Source organism: Dryobates pubescens, chromosome 21 (assembly GCF_014839835.1).
Source record: "Dryobates pubescens isolate bDryPub1 chromosome 21, bDryPub1.pri, whole genome shotgun sequence".
NCBI classification, from domain to species: Eukaryota; Metazoa; Chordata; class Aves; order Piciformes; family Picidae; genus Dryobates; species Dryobates pubescens.
This window is the reverse complement of record NC_071632.1, coordinates 18984289-19004967: the sequence shown is the minus strand read 5'-3', so window position 1 is coordinate 19004967 and position 20679 is coordinate 18984289. Positions and strand designations below refer to the sequence as shown.

At 46.0% G+C, this 20679-nt stretch overlaps 1 protein-coding gene across 1 annotated transcript in view; it reads left to right on the top strand.

The window, feature by feature from the left end:
* Positions 1-20679, top strand: part of OBSCN (obscurin, cytoskeletal calmodulin and titin-interacting RhoGEF) — a 142868-nt gene that overhangs the window by 119339 nt on the left and 2850 nt on the right. The window contains exons 84-93 of the mRNA XM_054171381.1: positions 1349-1465; positions 2699-2863; positions 4414-4572; positions 5817-5994; positions 6486-6599; positions 7580-7747; positions 8728-8830; positions 9990-10119; positions 11781-11886; positions 18615-18657. Of these exons, the coding sequence (XP_054027356.1) occupies positions 1349-1465; positions 2699-2863; positions 4414-4572; positions 5817-5994; positions 6486-6599; positions 7580-7747; positions 8728-8830; positions 9990-10119; positions 11781-11886; positions 18615-18657 (1283 nt within the window). The remainder of the gene's footprint in view (positions 1-1348; positions 1466-2698; positions 2864-4413; positions 4573-5816; positions 5995-6485; positions 6600-7579; positions 7748-8727; positions 8831-9989; positions 10120-11780; positions 11887-18614; positions 18658-20679) is intronic.

Below are 20679 nucleotides of genomic sequence, written 5' to 3'. Positions count from 1 at the left end.
ACAGGATTATTAGATGTTTTTGTGGGAAATCACTCCTAAATAGAATGCTTTTGTATTCAGTGCCTAGCTCTTCCTGGTTGGTGCAGGTTCCCATAGGCATTTCATGGAATCATAAGAATCAATCAGGTTGGAAAAGACCTCAGAGCTCATCAAGTCCAAGCTGCCACCCAACACTTCATGACTAACTAAACCATGGCTCCTAGTGCCACAGCCAATCCCTTTTTGAACCCCTCCATCACACAGATAGGGATGTGGCTGTGATTATGTAACTGTAATAAAAAGATGGTTTGAGGTCCACCACCTTTGTAAGACCAAGCAGCATCACATAAAATATTAGTGTAGGAAGGGCAATCCTGTTTCTCCTCCAGCTGATTGATGTTCACTAATGAAAACACACACACAACACTGTAGATGGATGAGCACATGCAAGCTCATGGATTCCTTGAGCATGAACCCTGTCTCCATCTGATAGCCCCTGCCCAGATCCTGAGCACTTTTAGCCTCTCTGTGAACCTCCTACTCACCAGCTAGTCCAGCTCAATGCTTGCCAGAAAGCTCACACCCACCCTCAAATTATCAGCACAACCTCTCAGCTTCCCTAATATCGATGCCTGGATCTTGGGCCTCCTACCTGCAGCTAGTCCAGCTTGAAGTTCGCTGGTGAGCTGCACACATTTGCACCCAAGTGCATGGGGTCACTGGAAAGGATAAACATCAAGTTCAGTGTCTGATGTCCTAGCACACAGACCCCATGAGCTGACCTATGAACCATTTTATGCCCATTCTAGATGACCTTCAGAGGCCCCTCCCAACCTCAGACATTGTGGGTTTGGATGTTCAATACAATACTAGCCCTGTGCTTTCCACTCCTGGTGCCGGTGCCAACACCTTCGCTCGCTCTGGTTGCTGGTGTTGCAGACGCACAGACCTCTCTTGACCAAGGTCTGGCACCAGTTGCTGGCACTGAGCTCAGTCTCTCCTGCACTCACACTAATCTTTGCTGTCACACCATCTGGTTCTGCAAGCTTTGGCTCATGTTTCCCTAGCATCAGTCATGCACTGGAAAACCAGACAAATGCAGCAGCTGGGACAGTCATGGGACTGTTTTGGTTGCAGAAGATCTTTAGGATCATTGACTCTTGCAGTCTGAAATAACAACTAGCTGGGAAAGGATGGAGAAGGCTTACAGATGTCCAAAATATGGGGCAGTAAGGTCTGCAAGAACTATCCAGCTTTGGCTCTAGTGTCTGTGAACAAGCATCACAAGAGTATTTCCCAGGGGATAATCTTTTCCACTGCCATTTATAACAACCCTTCCTCACTCTTCCATGTGTTTTCTTTTTTCCAGAGATACACAGATGAATTTTTAACTGGTGAAGATCCTTCACAGCCACTTATCCCACCACTGCAGCACTACCTGGAAAAACCCATCAACAGGATCCAGCAGTACCAAACTATAATCAAGGTGAAGTGCTTTAGTGACATGCTTAAATCTGATAGCTTCATGTTCTGCTTTGTGTGGACAAAGGTTGCCTTTTTTTGTTTCATGCTGCTTGGGGTCCTTCTGATCCCACCACAACTAACAGCTGCTTGAGTAAGATAGGCAGGAGTCATCACCAGGGATGATGCTCTCTGAGTAGTTTTGCAAGTGTAAATCCAGGTAAACAATCAGAGTTTTCAGCCCCCTTGATGCTCAGCAAGAGTTCTCTGAGTGAGCTTTTAACACATATAACTAGATATAAATACATTAATATAGATCAAGATGTAAATAGATGTAAATACATAAATAGATACAAAGATGTAAATAGATGTAAATACATGAATAGATAACAAGATATAGAATAGAATAGACCAGACCAGGTTGGAAAAGACCTTTGAGATCACCAACTCCAACCTATCACCCAACACCATCTAATCAACTCAACCATGGCACCAAGTGCCTCATCCAGGCTCTTCCTAAGCACTTCCAGGGATGGTGACTCCACCACCTCCCTGGGCAGCACATTCCAATGGCCAATCTCTCTTGCTGGGAAGAACTTCTTCCTAACATCCAGCCTAAACCTCCCCTGGCACAGCTTGAGACTGTGTCCTCTTGTTCTGGTGCTGGTTGCCTGGGAGAAGAGACCAACCCCCACCTAGCTACAACCTCCCTTCAAGTAGTTGTAGACAGCAAGAAGGTCTCCTCTAATCTCATCTTGAAGACCTCCAGGGAGGGAGCACCCACAGCCTCCCTGGGCAACCTGTTCCAGTGTCTCCTCACCCTCACTGTAAAGAATTTCTTCCTTATCTCCAGTCTCAACCTCCCCTCTTCCAGCTCTCAGCTGCAACTCTCTCAGGCTCTAGCCCAGACCACAAATGAAAGTTTCAAAGAAGCAAGGATTTTTTTTAATGGCATTTTTGTGGGAATAGTCAGAAAACAATCTCTGAAGCATACCTGGAGTATTTGCTCAACTTTGCTGTGTAATACCAGTTTGGGAAAGGAAGAAAAGCCAGACTGGGCAGTCAGGGAGCCTGCAGAATGGGTAGGAAAGAAGAGACTTCAGTAGCTAAAAGCACACCGGGGAAAGATGGGATAAAAGTGGCCCAGACTGGGAGAGAGAGTGAGAAACTCTTTCACTGTCAAGGAAATGTTATTGGGTTGGGGTTTTTTTGGGGGGAGTTGGGGACAGGCCAATAACTTTTTGTTGTTCATCTACAGGAATTGATCCGAAACAAAGCAAGAAACAGCCAAAACTGCACTTTGCTGGAGCAGGCTTATGCCATTGTGTCTGCACTCACACGGAGAGCAGAAAACAACCTTCATGTCTCACTCATTGAGAATTACCCAGGGACCTTGGAAAGCCTTGGGGAACCCATCCGCCAGGTAACTGGAATTTCTCAGTCGGTGCCATCCGTGCTGCTGCTACTTCTAAGCAGCCCTTAGGTCCTACAAGAAGGTCCTTTAGAAATCATATGTGAAAGGGAGAATGGGCTGCATCAAAAGATAGGTGCCCAGAAGGTCAAGGGAGGTCATTCTGGCTCTCTGCTCTTGGGAGACCCCACCTGGAGTACTGCATCCAGCCCTGGAGCTGCCAATACAAGAAGGACATGGAACCCTTGGAGATGGTCACAAGATGATCAGAGGGCTAGAGTACCTCTCCTGTGAGGGCAAGCTAAGGGAGTTGGGGCTGTTCAGCCTGGAGAAGTCTTCCAGGGGGACCTTATAACAGCCTTTCAGTACCTGAAGGGGACCTGCAGGAAAGCTGGAGAGGGACTTTTCATAAGGGCATGTGGGTAATGGTTTTAAACTAGAGCAGTCTCAGCATCCTCACTGTAAAGAACTTCTTTACATCTAGTCTAAGTCTCCCCTCTTTTGATTTGAAACCATCACTCCTCATCCTATCACTACACTCCCTGGTAAAGTGTCCTGCCCCACCTGTCCTGTAGAACCCACGTCACTAACATGTATGTGTAAGGAATGTCCTGCCCTGGTGAGGAGGCAAGTGGCTGTGTAAAGGTTCTGCATAACACACAGGCTATCATTTTCCATTCTCATCACTACTGGTGGAGCTTGCCTGCTTGACGTGAGCTCTGTATTTTCCTGGCAACAAAGAACACCATTTAAAGGTCAAAGTAATGACAGCCACTGTTGGTGCTGTCAGTCTGATGCATCAGCTTTAGCACTGGAAGCAATCTGCTCTGCTGCAATAAACCAGAGGCACACAAAGTGGTGATGCAACAATAAACATCTGGCATCTCTTCACTGAAAAATCATGGTGAGACATCATTGTGGTAAAAATCCCAGAGGTCTCACAATGTGCTTTTCCTTTCCTCTCTTTCCTTTTCTTTTCATTATTTTCCTTTTCCTTTCCTTCTTTTCCTTTCCTTCTTTTCCTTTCCTTCTTTGCCTTTCCGCCTTTGCCTTTCCGCCTTTGCCTTTCCGCCTTTGCCTTTCCGCCTTTGCCTTTCCGCCTTTGCCTTTCCGCCTTTGCCTTTCCGCCTTTGCCTTTCCGCCTTTGCCTTTCCGCCTTTGCCTTTCCGCCTTTGCCTTTCCGCCTTTGCCTTTCCGCCTTTGCCTTTGCCTTTCCTTCTTTTCCGCCTTTGCCTTTCCGCCTTTGCCTTTGCCTTTCCGCCTTTGCCTTTGCCTTTCCGCCTTTGCCTTTGCCTTTCCTTCTTTTCCGCCTTTGCCTTTCCGCCTTTGCCTTTGCCTTTCCGCCTTTGCCTTTGCCTTTCCGCCTTTGCCTTTGCCTTTCCGCCTTTGCCTTTGCCTTTCCGCCTTTGCCTTTGCCTTTCCGCCTTTGCCTTTGCCTTTCCTCCTTTGCCTTTCCTTCTTTTCCTTTACTTACTTTCCTCCTTCTCTTTTCCTGTTTTCCTTTTGTTTTTCTTTTTCTGTTTCGTTTCTTTCCTTTTTTTTAATTATTTTTTTCCTATCAGGGCCACTTCATTGTGTGGGAAGGAGCTCCAGGAGCTAGAATGGCATGGAAAGGACACAAAAGACATGTCTTCCTCTTCAAAAACTATATTGTGATCTGCAAACCAAAGAGAGACACAAAGACAGACACCTACAGTTACATCTTCAAGAACATCATGAAGGTCTGATCATTCTATCCTCACCCACAGCACCTCTCTGTCATCAAGGGCTTCATGTTTATGTCCAGCTTCTGGTCATCTAAGTGGGGCATCTCACTAGTGCTGTTGTGCTGTTCCTGGGCCCAACAGTGCTACACTGTAGGGTTGCTGTGTCCCATCCCTGGGATATCCTTTCATGCTGGCTGCTATGTTCCTGAAATCACAGAAAGTTAGGGGCTGGAAGGGACCTTGAGAGATCACCTAGTCCAACCCCCCTGCCAGAGCAGGATCACCTATGCCAGACCACACAGGAACTCATCCAGGCAGTCTTGAATATCTTGAAATGTGATAATTCCGCCCAGGAAAATGTCTCTTTGGGAATCAGAAACTCAGGTAGAGCAGGGAAAGGATGGCAAAGTGACCCTGATTGCTACTCAGCCAAAACCACACTGCATTGCTCACAGGGTCTTAAAAACTCTTTAAAAATGGTGTAAATTGTTCCTTCTGCTGTTGGAGCATCTCGTGTAGCTTTAATGGGAATGGCAGACCTCATCTCCACTGAAGAGGGCACACACTGGTAGCAGGACACTTGCTGATGTTTAAGAATTGTTTCCACTCAAACCTTGACTGAAGATGGAGTATTGTGTGCAGTTCTGAGCTCCCTAGTCCAAGAGGGACAAGGATATACTAGAGAGTGCCCAACACAGGCTGTGAGGGTGATTAAGGGGCTTCAGACCTCTGTCTGGCAAGGAAAGGCTGAGAGACCTGGGGCTGTTTAGTCTGGAGAAGAGCAGCCTGACAGGGGATCTCACTGATGTTTACAAATACCTGAGGGGTGGATGTCAAGAAGGAGCCAGGCTCTTTTCAGCAGTGTCCTGGGATAGAACATTGGGCACACAAGATGGTGCTCACGAAGTTCCACCTTGACATAAGGAAAAACTTTAGTGTGAGGGTGCCATAGCACAGCAATAGGCTGCCCAGAGAGGTTGTGGAGTCTCCTTCTCTGGAGACTCCCATGACCTGTTGGGATGTGTTCCTGTGTGGCCTGCCCTGGGTGCTGATGCTTTGGCAGGGGGATTTGACTCGATGATCTCCAGAGGTCCCTTCCAAACCCTACCCCATGCTTCTCTGGTTCTGGTTCACAAAGGCTAAGCCCAGCTCTGAACTGTCCTAAACTCCAGCATTTCAGCTGTGGGAAAGGTTGTGGCCAAAATTCAGCCCTAAGAGCATGGGGTGCCTGTTGAGTTTGGTGTCCTTCTCTCACACAGCTGAACAACATAGATGTGAACGAGCTGGTGGAAGGGGATGACCGAGCCTTCGAGATCTGGCACGAGAGGGAGGACCTGGTCCGCAAGTACCTCCTGCAGGCGCGCACCGTCAACATCAAGAACTCCTGGGTCAAGGACATCTGTGGCATACAGCAGCGGATCAGTGAGCCACTCTGGAGTGAGTATGGTGCAAGACAGCCCAAGCCTCAGAGTATTGTGTCCAGTTCTGGGCCCCTCAATTTAAGAAAGATATTGAGACACTTGAACGTGGAGGAGAGGCTGAGGGAGCTGGGGTTGCTTAGCCTGGAGAAGAGGAGGCTCAGGGGAGACCTTCTTGTTCTCTCCAACTCCCTGAAGGGAGGTTGTAGCCAGGTGGGGGATGGTCTCTTCTCCCAGGCACCCAGCACCAGAACAAGAGGACACAGTATCAAGATGTTCAGGGGAGGTTTAGGCTTGATCTTAGAAAGTTCTTCACAGAGAGTGACTGCCCATTGGCTTGGGCTGCCCGGGGAGGTGGTGGGGTGATGTCCCTGGAGGTGCTTAAGAAAAGCCTGGATGAGGCACTTAGTGCCATGGTCTGGCTGATTAGTTAGGGTTGGGTGATTGGTTGGACTTGATGATTTTGGAGGTCTCTTCCAACCTGGTTGATTCCATGATTCTGTGATTCAGTACCTCCAGACTTTGAGGAAGAGCTGGCAGACTGCACAGCTGAGCTGGGAGAGACAGTCAAGCTGGCTTGCAAAGTCACAGGAGCTCCCAAGCCATCTGTCAGCTGGTACAAAGGTATGAGCAGCAAGTCATGGGACTCATCCTCCACGTTTGTTCTCCATCTGTATTATTTGTGCTAATTGGTTTTGTGTAATCTAACAGTCTAGAGATATCCTAGATGCCTAGAAGCAACCCTGTAGAGATGGACTTGTGGTTGCTGGTGGATGAATATGGACCAGCAATGTGCGCTAACAGCTCAGAAAGCCAGCTGCATCCTGGGCTGCACCCCCAGCAGCGTGGGCAGCAGGTGGAGGGAGGGGAATTCTGCCCCTGTGCTCTGCTGAGACCCCACCAGCAGTGCTGGGGCCAGCTCTGAGTCTCTCAGCATAAGAAAACCATGGATCTATTGAAGCAGGGCCAGAAAAGGCCACAAAAATGATGTGAGGGCTGGAAGCCCTCTGCTAAGCTATTGGGGCTGAGAGATTTGGGGTGGTTCTAGCCTGGAGAAGAGAAGGTTACAGGGAGACCTTTTTGTGACCTTAAAGGGGACCTGCAGGAAAAACTGGAGAGGAATTCTTTATCAGGGAGTGTGGTGATAGGATGAGGAGTAATGATTTTCACTGGAAAGAGGGGAGAGCTAGATGAGACATTAGGAGGAAATTAGGAGCTTCCTACATTTCACAGGAAACAGCTTTGCTCTAAGCTCACACCTTGGAAAGATCTGCTCTGCATGTTTGCAGTCTCTTTGGAGGTGTTTCTTGACTCCTCAACCAGAGCTGTAACTGAACAGCTCATACTCTGGAAGAATTTAACCTTTAAAAGAGGACTGATGGTATATATGCTATATGTGATACATGCCCAGAGGATATTTTGCAGAGATCTGGATGAAGATGAAGAGCTCATGCATCAGCTACTAACATCCACTGCCATAAACCAGATACAACTCAGTCCTCTCAAGCCAACAAAAAAATAAAAAGCTGGATGAAATTCCCAAGGAGAAAGCATTAATGATACTAAACTCTTCATGAAGACCTTTTGTCCTCTATGTCTTTCAGATGGGAAGCCTGTGGAGGTGGATCCCCACCACATTATAATAGAAGATCCAGACGGCTCCTGCACGTTGATCTTGGACAACCTGACAGGCATTGACTCAGGGCAGTACATGTGCTTTGCTTGCAGTCCTGCTGGAAATGCCAGCACCTTGGGAAAGATCCTTGTTCAAGGTAAAGTCCTTCCACAGATGCCTTGCTTTGTAGGGGTCTTCTGTTGTGGTGGCTTGAAGTTGTCCCCCCCAACATGACATTGCCAGAGCAGCTCAGTGGAAAGCAAACAAAGCTGTGTTTACAAGCCCAACTACAGTCTGGAAGTATGGAATGCAATGAATATGTACAAAACACACAATATTTACAGGTGCTTACAATTTATAAACAACACAAGAACCCCCCCTTGGATAAACCCAGGGGGCTACCAACAGCTTCCCCCTCCCTGCTGCCTTCCCCTGCCCTGTGCAAGGCAAAAGAGTGCTTGTTGAGCACTTGGCCAGAACAAAGCACACAGCCAAGGTTAGCAAGCCAGCAGAAGCCCCAGCTAGAGTGAAGAAGCCCAAAGGAGAAGGACTTGATGTATACAACTGACTTTATGTTGGTTTTAAGACCAATGGGGTTATTTAGACTTTCTCCTGCAAGGCAAAAGAAAAGAGGGAGAAGAGCAGAGAGTTGCTTGTTAAGCACTTGGCCAGAAAAAAGCACACAGCCAAGGTCAGCAAGCCAGCAGAAGCCCCAGCTAGAGTGAAGAAGCCCAAAAGAGAAGGACTTAATGTATACATCTAACTTTTATGTTGGTTTTAAGACCAATGGGGTTATTTAGACCTTCTCATTATTTTCCCTTTTATATCCAGTGGTAATTTATTTACCTTCTGCCACTTTTCACTCAAGATCTGTGGAAAATCATCAGCCTGCAGCTATGTGATACCTTCCACAGGAATATGAAAACATATTAAAACCTCCCAGAAATTCTGCACAGCACTTTGAAAAACCCACAATTATTTGATGCACAGCTGTGCTCAGCTGTTCTTAGGTCCCAACATTTGGCCTTTTCCTGTCTTGTTTGCAGAGATAATGAGAATTGTCTGGTGAGGGGCCCTCCTGTCCCTCCTGTCTGCTCACATTTCCAGCTCCTAGCTAGGTCTGTGTTTGCTTTGCAGTGCCCCCACGGTTTGTGAACAAGGTCAGAAACGCCTATTTTGTGGAGGGTGAGGATGCTCAGTTTACCTGCACTGTGGAAGGAGCACCAAGGCCTCAGATCAGGTCAGTTCTGCCAGCCACACCTGGAACAAATCCTGCTTTCCCCATTGTGCATGGTCAGAAGAGCCTGCTGCCCTATCTTTCAAGGTTATGACCTTGTCTTCTCAGGGCTTTCCACCTTGGCCCCGTTGTAATACTGACTCTTCCCAATCCCTGCACTCCTGAGATCCTCAGCAACTTATTCTAGTCCACATCTGAAATGAAATGCCTGCAGATAATCCCTGCCATGGGATTGCAACCAGATTCCCCCACCCTGACAACACTTTATCAGTCCTTCATCCTTCTTGAATTGATTTAGTCAGCAGCCAGTATGGGTTATTCAGGCAAAAAAAAAGAAAGAAAAAAGCTCAGCCTATCTTCTCCTGATTTTAAGCCCTTTTCCCTGCATTGACTGATGAGATTGCATGAGAAGAACCTCATAAATCTCTGCAGTTTGGGATCCATGTGTGATAGAATAGAATAAACCAGGTTGGAAAAGACCTCAGAGATCATCCAGTCCAACCTAGCACCCAACACCATCTAATCAACTAAACCATGGCACCAAGCACCCCATCCAGGCTCTTCCTAAACACCTCCAGGGATGGTGACTCCACCACCTCCCCGGGCAGCACATTCCAATGGCCAATCTCTCTTTCTATGAAGAATTTCTTCCTAAACTCCAGCCTAAACCTCCCCTGGCACAGCTTGAGACTGTGTCCTCTTGTTCTGGTGCTGGTTGCCTGGGAGAAGAGATCAACCCCCACCTGGCTACAACCTCCCATCAGGGAGTTGTAGAGAGCAAGAAGGTCTCCCCTGAGCCTCCTCTTCTCCAGGCTAAGCAACCCCAGCTCCCTCAGCCTCTCCTCCCAGGGCTGTGCTCCAGACCCCTCCCCAGCTTTGTTGCCCTTCTCTGGACACCTTCCAGCAACTCAACATCATTCCTAAACTGAGGGGCCCAGAACTGGACACAGGACTCAAGGTGTGGCCTAACCAGTGCTGAGCACAGGGCAGAATGACCTCTACCCACCTGTAGACCTGTATCTTGCAGGATCCAAATATTTATCTAATGATGAACTCCTGAGCTGGTTGCCCACTGGTCTGGCAGCTGGATCAGTGAGCTGAGGACTTCTTGGCAACACATTTTGTCTTCTCCTGTCTAATGCTCAGTGTTTTCTATGTGCAGGTGGTACAAAGATGGTGTACTCCTGACAGACACCAGCAAATACCAGACCTTCAGTGAACCACGGAGTGGCATGATAGTCCTGGTGGTCAAGAACCCTTCCAATGAAGACATGGGACACTATGAATGTGAGGTAAGATTGGAGAGTGATAAAGATCTGCCACCTGATAGGATATGGGTTGGAGAACTCATTGTACTGGGAGGTATCCATTGGGTGGGGACTAGTGGCTGAGGAACTGCTGCTGCCTGGCACATAGAAAAGAAGTTTAAACAGAGTCAAATTCTCCTGAAGCATGGATTGTCAACACCCAAAAGCTTAGAATATTCTGATCTGAGGGTTTGGTGGCTCAAGTAATAGTTGAGTAAGCTCATCCTGCAGCTTAGATCCAGATCTCTGGAGGAACCTCTTGAAAAGTTTAGGTCTAATGTGATGCTTTGTTTCTGGACCATCTTTAAATGAGGACAGATGGAGATGGCTACAAAGAAACCATCCAAAACCAAAAGAAAGAAATGAAATCTAAAGAGAAGCATAAGCCACTGAAATTCCTATTCAGCAAGCATATGTGAATGTATCTGATAAATCAAAAGAAATGGTCTGTAAAATGTTTTCCAGTAGCCAGTCATGGTCTGTGCACTGGTTGTAATAAAGTAGTAATAAGCTCTCAGGGTTTGGCAATAAAAGCAAGCTGCCCTTGGGTTACAAAATGAGCATGGGTCAGTGCAGCTTCCAAGCCACTCCACAGAGATGTTTAGGAAGCTTGATTCGTTAAAATATTTCTAGCAGAACTTCAGCAAATCACATTGCATTGCACTGGCCATTGGCTAAGATCCCCAAGGTCTAGGATCACCTTGGCTGAGTAACAGTAGATGAATGGATGATAAACAAAAGAAAGTTCTTCACAGAAGGAGTTGTTGGCCATTGGAATGTGCTGCCCAGGGAGGTGGTGGAGTCACCATCCCTGGAGGCGTTCAAAGAGGGATTGGATGTGGCACTTGAGGCCATGATTTAATTAGTCCTGAGGTGTTGGGTGACAGGTTGGACTTGATGATCTCAAAGGTCTTTTCCAACCTTATTGATTCTATGATTCTATGAAAAGCCCCTTGTTAACTAGCACCTAAATGCCATGCAGCAGGAATCTGGCACAGAGCTACCTCAAGGCTGAGTCCCAGGCTGCAGAGCAAACTGCAGACAACCAAGTTGGTTGATGTGTCCTAACTTTGAGCAAGTCACAGAACTGGGAAAGACCTCTAAGAACATCAAGTCCAGCTTCCTATCCAACAGCTCCACGACAACTAGACCATGAAGTGCCACACCTATTCATTTTTTGAACACATCCAGGGACAGTAACTCCAACCCCTCCCTGGGCAGCCTGTTTCAAGGCCTCAATGCCTGACCACTTTTGCATGAAAGAAATTCTTCTCAATATCCAACCTAAACCTCCCCTCTTGTAGCTTGGGGCCATTACCTCTTGTCCTGTCATTAATTACTTGGCAGAAGTTAGTTTCCAAGTTAGTTGGAGATGTCCCTGCTCACTGCAGGGGGACTCCATGACCTTTAAAAGACTGGATGACATTTAAAGGTCCTTTCCAACCCAAAGCCATTCTATGATTCCACGTTTCTGTGAGCTCCACCGAGCAGCCACGTGTTCACTCAAGCTCCAGCTTGGGTTTGGGGTCCCACCTTCATCCATTGCTGTTGTGGTGCAATTGCAGTGAGTTTGTAATGTGCAGTGGGAAGGCTTCATTACACAAACCCACCCTGTGTTTCATTTGGTGCTGCATCGTTCTCTTTAGCTGATGAACAGATTAGGGGTTGCAAAATGTGGAGCAGAACTTTACCACCACACTGCTGCAGCCCTCACCCAAGAGAGGAGAGGAGACCAAGCCATCACAATTGAAGGTATGACCCTTGACCAGCTATGTAAGTATGTCAGTGAACTACTCTCAAACCACCTCATTGAGGATCTTGGAGGATATTTGCCATCTTATCCATGTTGGTTGTTGGTGTACCTGTATCTGTCTGTCTCTCAAGATGTGAATGGGTATACTGCAGCTCAGCTCTATACCCATCACCATCTGCTGATTTCCAAGCCTGGCAAATCAGCTTCATCATATAATGTTCAGAAAGGGCATTATATGATAAAGGAGGAGCAAATGAAGGGTATGTCACACCACCACTAGTGCAAGAAAGATGTTTTTATTCCTCTTTGGAGACTTGTGAACGTGTGTCAGCCTGGTAGAACCTGAGTTACCTGCTCCTGAGAGCAGTCAGGAGCCAGCAGGGAAAGCTGCAGGCATATTGTGAGCATTTCTGAAATACCACTGAAGACCACCTGGAGTGACTGAGAAAGCAGAACTGACAGCAGCTCACCTTGAGCACTCATAAGCAGCTCATCCATCATCTAGGGCTCTTCAGGTATTAGACAGCACAGAGTCACACAACCTGTTCATTTTTTTTCTGCATTTTGCACCTGAGTTGGTGAAACAACTCATTGAGTTTTGCACCTATTCAGCAACACATCTTTTCCTTAATATCTTGAGGATGCCACTGCTTAGTTACCTTCATCCCAAAGGGATTTCCACAGGTAGTGTGTTAGACATGCTTCTTGTAAACCCATCACAACTCAGTTTAGATCAGTGGCAGCATCACCATGAGGAACATTTCCTGGCATAGGGAACTGGTTCTTTGTGCATCTCAGTAGTGCCTTTGGCTGGCTGAGCATGGGCCAGGCAGTGCTCCCTCTCTCAAACAGTTCCCAGCAGTGGTTCAGGACACAATACAGCAACAGGAACTGCCTAGGTCCCTTCAGTACCAGGCCAATCAGATAGCTGGGGACAGACTTCAGCAGGGCCTGTTATGACAGGACAGAGGGTGAAGGTTTTACACTAAAAGACTAGAGAGAAGGAAGCCATTTTTTATGCTGAGGGTGGTGAAACACTGGCCTAGGCTGCCCAGAGAGGTGGTAGAAGCCCCATCCCTGGAACTATTCCAGGTCAGGTTGTTTGGGGCTCTGAGCAACCTGCAGGTGTCCCTGATGACCGCAGGGGGATTGGGCTGGGTGACCTTCAAAGGTCCTTTGTAACTCAAACCATTCTACAATTCTTTGATTCCACAAGTGTTTCAGCAGAATAAACCTTGAAGTGTTTGAATACTTTGTCCTTGCTGTGCCCTGAAGACAGAAAAATAGGTTGCATGAAGGATGTAGAGGAACACAAACAAATCTCTGCTAGGGTGGAGAGAAGTCTTGATGAAGTTCCCTTGGACCGAGGCAGAAGGTGTTGTAAGAACACACAAGAGTTGTCCAACAGCATTAGGAGCACTGCTCAGCTCTTGGGGTTGCAAATGTGTGTGCTCAGCCCCAAATTCCTTATGTGCTGTTATTCTCTCAGTCATAAATGAAAAGTCTCATGAGCTTGGTTGAAGAAATATGATTGGAGTTTGCCTGGAAGCTTCAGAAATGTTACGAAATAGTTTTTGGTCCATGATGTGCAATTGCTTGAACTTGGTAATAGGGAAGGGACTAGATCCCTGAGGAGGAGCAGAGGGAGAGCTGCTTCAGGCCAATGGAGCACAGACAGAGCAGGCTCACCCATGGAGCAAGAGGATTGTTCTGAGCAGAATCTCACCAGGGATGCATTGGGCAGAATGACCTTGACCGAGGAGGGAATTCGTTGATTTCCTGGGAATCAATAACCACCTTTGATCCACCAGTGGAAAAATCAGGTTCATCTGGCAAGGAACTGGAGGACAGATGGATCTCATGAAGGATTTCTCTTTCCATCCTTACAATCCTTTCCATTTGTGAAAAGGGGATTATTTGTAACTTCACCAAGAGGACAACATTACTGCTGTGTGGTACTATTACAACAGAAAATAGATGACTGTGTCTGTTTCCTAGCTCACCTGCACAGTGGGACTAAGTTTTGCCTGATTTATCGTTGGTTCTGTTAAATGACCATTGTCAGAGTCTCCTGAGGCACCCAAGGGGCTTTAGTTGCCACTGTATTCGGGTTTTTTGTCCTCCTGCCTGTCTGTACTGTTTATTATACTGAATCAAACCTACTGTCACAATTTGGGATACCATTAGTCCAGTGGTTTTGTGAGCCCTGACCTGCAATTAGTGATGGTCCACAGCCCAACAAACACCATGGGTCTCAAAACATCTTGTCATAAGGCTTAAAGTCACACTATGGGAATGTACTGATCTATTGGAAGGCCAAATCCAAAAAGGACAGTAACCACTGGACTTAACAGGTCCCCTTTGTGAGCACCCACAGCTTGGGCTGCAAGCCTGAAATGCTGAGATCTGCCTTCAGCCACCCCTGGCTGCTGCACTGAAGTCAATAGAGAGTTGCTTTTAAAATCAATGTGGGTTTGGGGTTTTTTTCCCCCCTGTGGATATTGGAAGAATTTTAGACCTCCAAAGAAAGCCCAACCCAAACCACTGCAACCAGAAGAAGATTCTTCTCTTTGACTTCAAATTGACTGTCTGCTTTGCACCTTGCTGCTTAACCTACACAGGGCAGATCTGGGCTGATGTGCTCTGGCATCCCTGTTTAACATCTTCCCGTTGCAATTCATTCATCCCAGGCTCACTAACTTCTAGATTTTTAAGGAAAAGCAAAGCCCAGTGGTTTTGAAAGGTGTTGCATTTCCCCATGGATGGGCAGGTCCAGGAGGTATGAAGTAGTTGATTGTAAAAGGAGGAAATCAGCTGCACAAGTGGAGGTAAACAAAGCCAGAAAGAAAAATACCCAGAATAGTCACAGCCAGGCAACAGGAATCTCTTTGTAGTCTTGCCTTAGGTCTCATGCAGAGCTTTGGGCAAGTTTAGTTGCCTCTGGTAATACCCTGCTTACAGGGAAAGGCCAAAAGGCTCTGAGATTGGAGCTTGCTGTACAACATTGGAGCTCTTAGTGCTACCCTTTTAGTGAAGAAATACGGCATAGGAGTTTTGTCCTCTGTTAGTTTCCTGATTAGGGTGATGAGTAGGATATTTACCTTGTTAGTTTGATTCTGTTATCATGCTTGGTTAGTCTCATTTTGGGGCTGGCCACGTGGTTGTCAGTGCAAACTCAAGAGGGCCACAGCCTGCCCTTACAACCACTTCCACCACCACAGGAGTGGAGCCTTGCAAAACACTCCCATTTCGTTCACAACATTCAGTGTCATGTGCATGAAGTGCTCATTTTCAGTTGAGCTTTAGCAGTTCATGCCAGATTTGTGCATCCCCTGGTGAGGGCTAATGTCTGAGGCAGAGCAGGAGAGAGGTGGAAGCTGAGCAGTGCTCCTGTGCTTTGTGCCAGGCACGGGAGAAATAGAGTTTGTGCTTCTGTGTGTGGAGAAAACAGACTTAAAGCTCGTGAGAAAGGCTATAAACCACCTCTCAGCCATTCAGAGCAAGGAGAGCTGAGTTGTCCTAAATGTTTCATCACTTGTAAGTCAATGACTTCATGTATTAACCAAAGGGGAGTCTAGTCCTAGTGAAGCCCTGGCTGATCCTAATGCTTACAGCTTTTAACCTGCTTATCAGGGGCTCCTGCTTGGCAAAGCTGTTTTCTTTTTCCTAAAATGCTGTTGAACAAGTTGAAATGATAAATCTGCTGCTAAAATGGATGCAGAATATTTTCCTCTCAGTGAAAAAAAAACAAAACAACAAAACAAAATAAGAGGAAAGGAAAAAAAAGCAACCAAAAACCCTCCAAAAACCGAGGAAAAACAACCAAATTCTCTCATCCTACTTTCATGTGGTTCTATCCTTCATATAGGATTGCTCAAATCCTCCCTCACACCTTGGCTAGCACACATAAAACTGAGCTGTCATGCACTAAAAGAAGTCAGCCAGGCCCCCTGTACTCGATGTCATTTATGGCTTTCTCATCTCAGGCCTGCCAAAGTTTGGGATACTGAATCCCTTTGACATCTGCTGCCATGGATGTCTGGGAGAACTGCAAGGACAGGCATTCACAGGGTGAACAATGAAGAGCCTTCCTCCCAGGGACACTGGGAGCTTTCACTAAATCCAGATTTAATTATCACCCCAGTACAGCTGCCAGCTCTATAAACCACCTTTGTTTAGGCAGTGATAGGGCTAGGGGGAATGGAATGAAGCTGGAGGTGGGGACATTCAGGCTGGAGGTGAGGAGGAAGTTCTTCACCATGAGAGTGGTGAAGCCCTGGAATGGGTTGTCCAGGGAGGTGGTTGAGGCCCCATCCCTGGAGGTGTTTAAGCCCAGGCTGGATGAGGCTCTGGCCAGCCTGATCTAGTGTGAGGTGTCCCTGCCCATGGCAGGGGGGTTGGAACTAGATGATCCTTGTGGTCCCTTCCAACCCTGACTGGTTCTATGACACTAGGTGCATCATGAAATTAGCATCTAAGCACAGCTGTTAGCACAACTATATAACCCACCTCCATCGAGGTGTATCAGGGAATGAATTCCCATCTACTCCACAGCTGATGCTCTTGGTGCTCATGGATGAATCTCCTGACAGCATTTGATGAGGTTTTTCTGAGAGTTAGGTGGACATTTCCTCATTTTGAGTTAAGGGCTTTAAAATTCAGGGAGAATATCCACCCTGGGTGCAGTGTTCCAGCACTCAGTTCATCTTCCACCGCTGCATAATTATCATTCCACCATTTTAAAAAGGTTTTAAAGAGATTTAACGAGGGACAGGCAAAAGGTTATGTTGCAGTTCTGTTCAGAGAATAGAACAGAATGGAATAGAATAGAATGGAATAGAATAGAATGGAATAGAATAGAATAGAATTAACCAGGTTGGAAAAGACCTCTGAGATCATCCAGTCCAACCTAGAGAAAGAGTTGAAAAGCATTTTGCCATTTCCTTACCCCATGCACTACAAACCCTAATTTCCAAGCAGATTTTTCTTTAAACCCACCAAATTCTGCAGTAGTTCCTTTGACTCTGTTGGAAATGGTCCCCCATTTGGACATGCATCCACGAGGCAAGGCTCTGCAAAGGAGAGACAGAGGTCCAGGTGATCATTAACATCCACATTAACACAAAACTCTTTTTCATTAGGAAGGGATTTCATCTCTTACCTAGAGGCAGAGTAAAAACCTTGGAAGTTAAGGGGAAGGGAAATTCAGTCAGAGTATTCCATCTAAGATTGTAAAAGTGCCTTTGATTTTGCAGGCAGTGCAGTTTTGGGACACTCTCAGCACTAATCCTCAGCTCTTTAACAAATGAGACAGAAACTACAGATTCCCTGGGTGAGAATTGTTTGGGATTTTAGGTTTTATAGACCTTCCAGTACCTGAAGAGGGCTCCAAGAAAGCTGAGGAGGGAGTTTTTACAACAGCATGTTGTAAGAGGATGAGAGGGAACTGATTCAAACTGGAAGAGGGTAGGCTGAGACTGGATATTAGAAGATTCTTTACAGTGAGGGTGGTGAGACACTGGAACGGGTTGCCCAGGGAGCCCTCAGGTTGCCCTGTGGATGCCCTGTCCCTGGAAGTCTCAGCTTGGACAGGGCCTTGAGCAGCCTGGTCTAGTGGAAAGGAGGTTGGAACCAGAAGATCTTTAAGGTCCCTTCCAACCCAAACCATTTTCTGATTCTGTGATTTTTTTTAAGCTGCAGTTCACTTTTAATTGTAACAACCAGAAATTAAGCAGAGTTTATTATAGGCTGTCTGGAAGATTGCAAACCAATTGCTGGACAAATGACTTTGAGGCTAAATTAAGGGGATTGTAGAAACTTTGCTAGTTGGTTTCTTCCTTTTTTTAGTACAGAAAAGTGAGACTTGCTTGTTTCTTCTAGACCTCAAACAGGCTCAGCAGTTCAGGGTGTGATCAAAACAGTCTGGTTCAAAGACTGTCTTCATTTTCTCCTGGCAGATAGCATGGGGAACCTGCCTAAAATCTCAATTAGCTCTTCAGATGGCATCTTTCTTATTATAAAAAGAAAAAGATCTCAATTTTAAGGAGTACTTGCAAAATCACTTCTTTGGATCTTGATATGCATCAAGTTTGCCCTGGGACAAAGGTCAGGGAAAACTGCAGATTGCAGCAGAAAAGGAGGTGGAGTAGGAACAGGCATATCACAGCAACCTCCTGGGTTCCCTGGGGAGGATTTTTGAGCCAGTTAATATATATACACACACATAGAGTGGTGATGATGAGTTTAGTTTTCATTGTTATCAAGTGGAATTTTGCATCTAGTCCACAAAAGCTTGGAAAGCATTCAGTCTTTGGGGAAACTGGTTTTGTTTTTGTAGTAAGTGAAACCAGAGTGCAAAGAATTTCAGCTCCCCAGCATGTTCCAGGTCTCAGGGTCTCTCATACCACCACTACCTTTTCATAGGAGCTAGCTTTGACCTGCCACACGTGGCAGAATAAACCCCTTTTGCTCTCCACACAATACTTTACCTCAGAGCTAAATCAGGCACCGTTCAGGGAGCCCTCTGAATTCTCATTCCTGGTCAGCAACACTAAAGATGATGCTGGAAACAACCACAGAAAGCATGGATGGGATGGTGCAGTTGTATATCTCTTCCTTTATGTCTGTTTCACTCCAGTTTATTCTGATTAACTGAGCAAAGTTAATTTAATCATTTCAGCTTTTGCCTTTCTTTAACCCCATGCTGTTCATACTGTTTTCTTTGTAGTCACTGAACAAGAGACTAAAGTGCCCAAGAAAACCATCATCATGTAAGTGCTGATTATTACTGTTTGTTTTGTTGGGGTTTTTATTGTTGGTAACATTTGTGTCTTGCCTTGCTGCCTATGCATGATCCAATAACAAGCTTGTCTTTATTGGCCATGCAAGTGTGTTCATCCCCATCCCACCACATCTCATGGTACTCTGTGCAAAGTGACCACCTGAAAAAGAAAATATCTTGCTAGATAGTTCAAAAAATAGATATAAAATAGCAGCACTGAGGTTAGACACAGCCTGGGGCAGATTGTTTTATGCTATTCCATGTGGGGAAAATGTCACTGAATGGAATGGAAGGGAATAGAGTAGAATGGAGTGGGATGGAGTGGAATGGAATGGGATGGGATGGAATACAATGGAATGGAGTGGAATGGAATAGAGTGGAGTGGAATGGAATGGAGTAGAATGGAGTGGAGTAGAAGAGAATAGAATGGAGTAGAGTAGAAAATAGAAGAGAATGGAGTAGAAAATAGAAGAGAATGGAGTAGAAAATAGAAGAGAATGGAGTAGAAAATAGAAGAGAATGGAGTAGAAAATAGAAGAGAATGGAGTAGAATAGAAGAGAATGGAGTAGAATAGAAGAGAATGGAGTAGAATAGAATTAACCAGGTTGGAAAAGACCTTGGATATACTGCTGGAGTTGCACAAAAGTTCAAGAAGGCAAAGTCTGACTCTCAAGGTTGGAAAGAAATCAGCTTTGAGAATGGGCTACCTAAAAAAAATGTACCAAATTACCAAGCATCCCACAGCTCACAGTGACTTCTCCTGGTTTCCTACCCTAAATTCTTCAGGAAGGCCTTTAATGATCAAACAGAAGGAAGGAAGATGCACATTTGCCTCCCCTTCTGTCTCCACGTGTTTGATATGGTATTTTGTCCTCATAGTGGCTTGGGCTTTGGGGATACTTGGAGCCTGGTTTATGTTGGTGCCCATAAGATATTAATGGCAGCAAAAAGCTGTAGTTTCTCACTCAGCTGCAGACCAGAAGCTCAGCAGCCATTACAATCCCTAAGGTATCTTCTTGGGTTTATTAGGAATACCTACTAAAGTTGTTTTGTGTGCTAGAAGGGGGACACTGTCCTTCTGTGGTAGGCCTTCAGAGCACCTCCACACTATTCAAATCATGTCCTGTTGGTAGTAGGTGACTACAGAATGGATATTTGGGGACAGTGCATTCCCTCAAGAGCTGTAATGTTGCTAAAAATCAGTCCTTGACTTGGATATGATGCTCCTTTTGCTGGGTGGTGAGGAGAATGTGGGAGATAACAACTAAGATATAGTTAGGAGTTGCTTACTTTTTCTCTGTTACTGTTTCCTATGATGATCATTTGTTATGATCCATGCACTTAGCACATTTAGACCTGTCCCCCTTCTTTGCCTTTGCCCTTCTCTCTTGCACATCAGTTCAGTTAACACCTCTAGACTTGGCCTTAGACATTAGACTTTTTTTCCCTGTAAAGACAATTCTTCCTGCACCATCTCAAGGACCAGGAGTCAGGCACCAGTAGGGTAGCTAAATGGAGAAATACTTTGTTGTGTCATGTTCAGAAACACCAGAAGGAGTCACATAGAGGCAGACCCTATCTAAGGCTTAGAAAATCTCATCTACCTCCACATCTGTGCCTGTAAGTCACCTGGAGAGATGCTGTTAATTTTCATCTCTCCACAGCCAGACAAGGGTCCTCCTTTTCCTTTCATGATTTCAAACCACAAGCAGTGTCATTAATAGCAGTTGATTAAAGAATAATGAACAGATACTAAATAGTTCTGGATTTCTGATGTGTGAATCCCATAGGCTAATTCTTTGGGCAGCTCAAGAAATGATTCCTAAGGTAAGGGTGGCAGCCCCTAAGGAGGTTGGCACATCTGTGAGTGGGATCTCAGGAGAAGAGACATTCCCTTCCTTTTGCTAGAGGATGAAGTCATTAACTTATTAGAGTGGTCCTTAGCTGGAAGTGGTCAGAGAGCAGACAAGCCCAACATGGGATGGTGTCCAGGTCATATGGACATAAGCT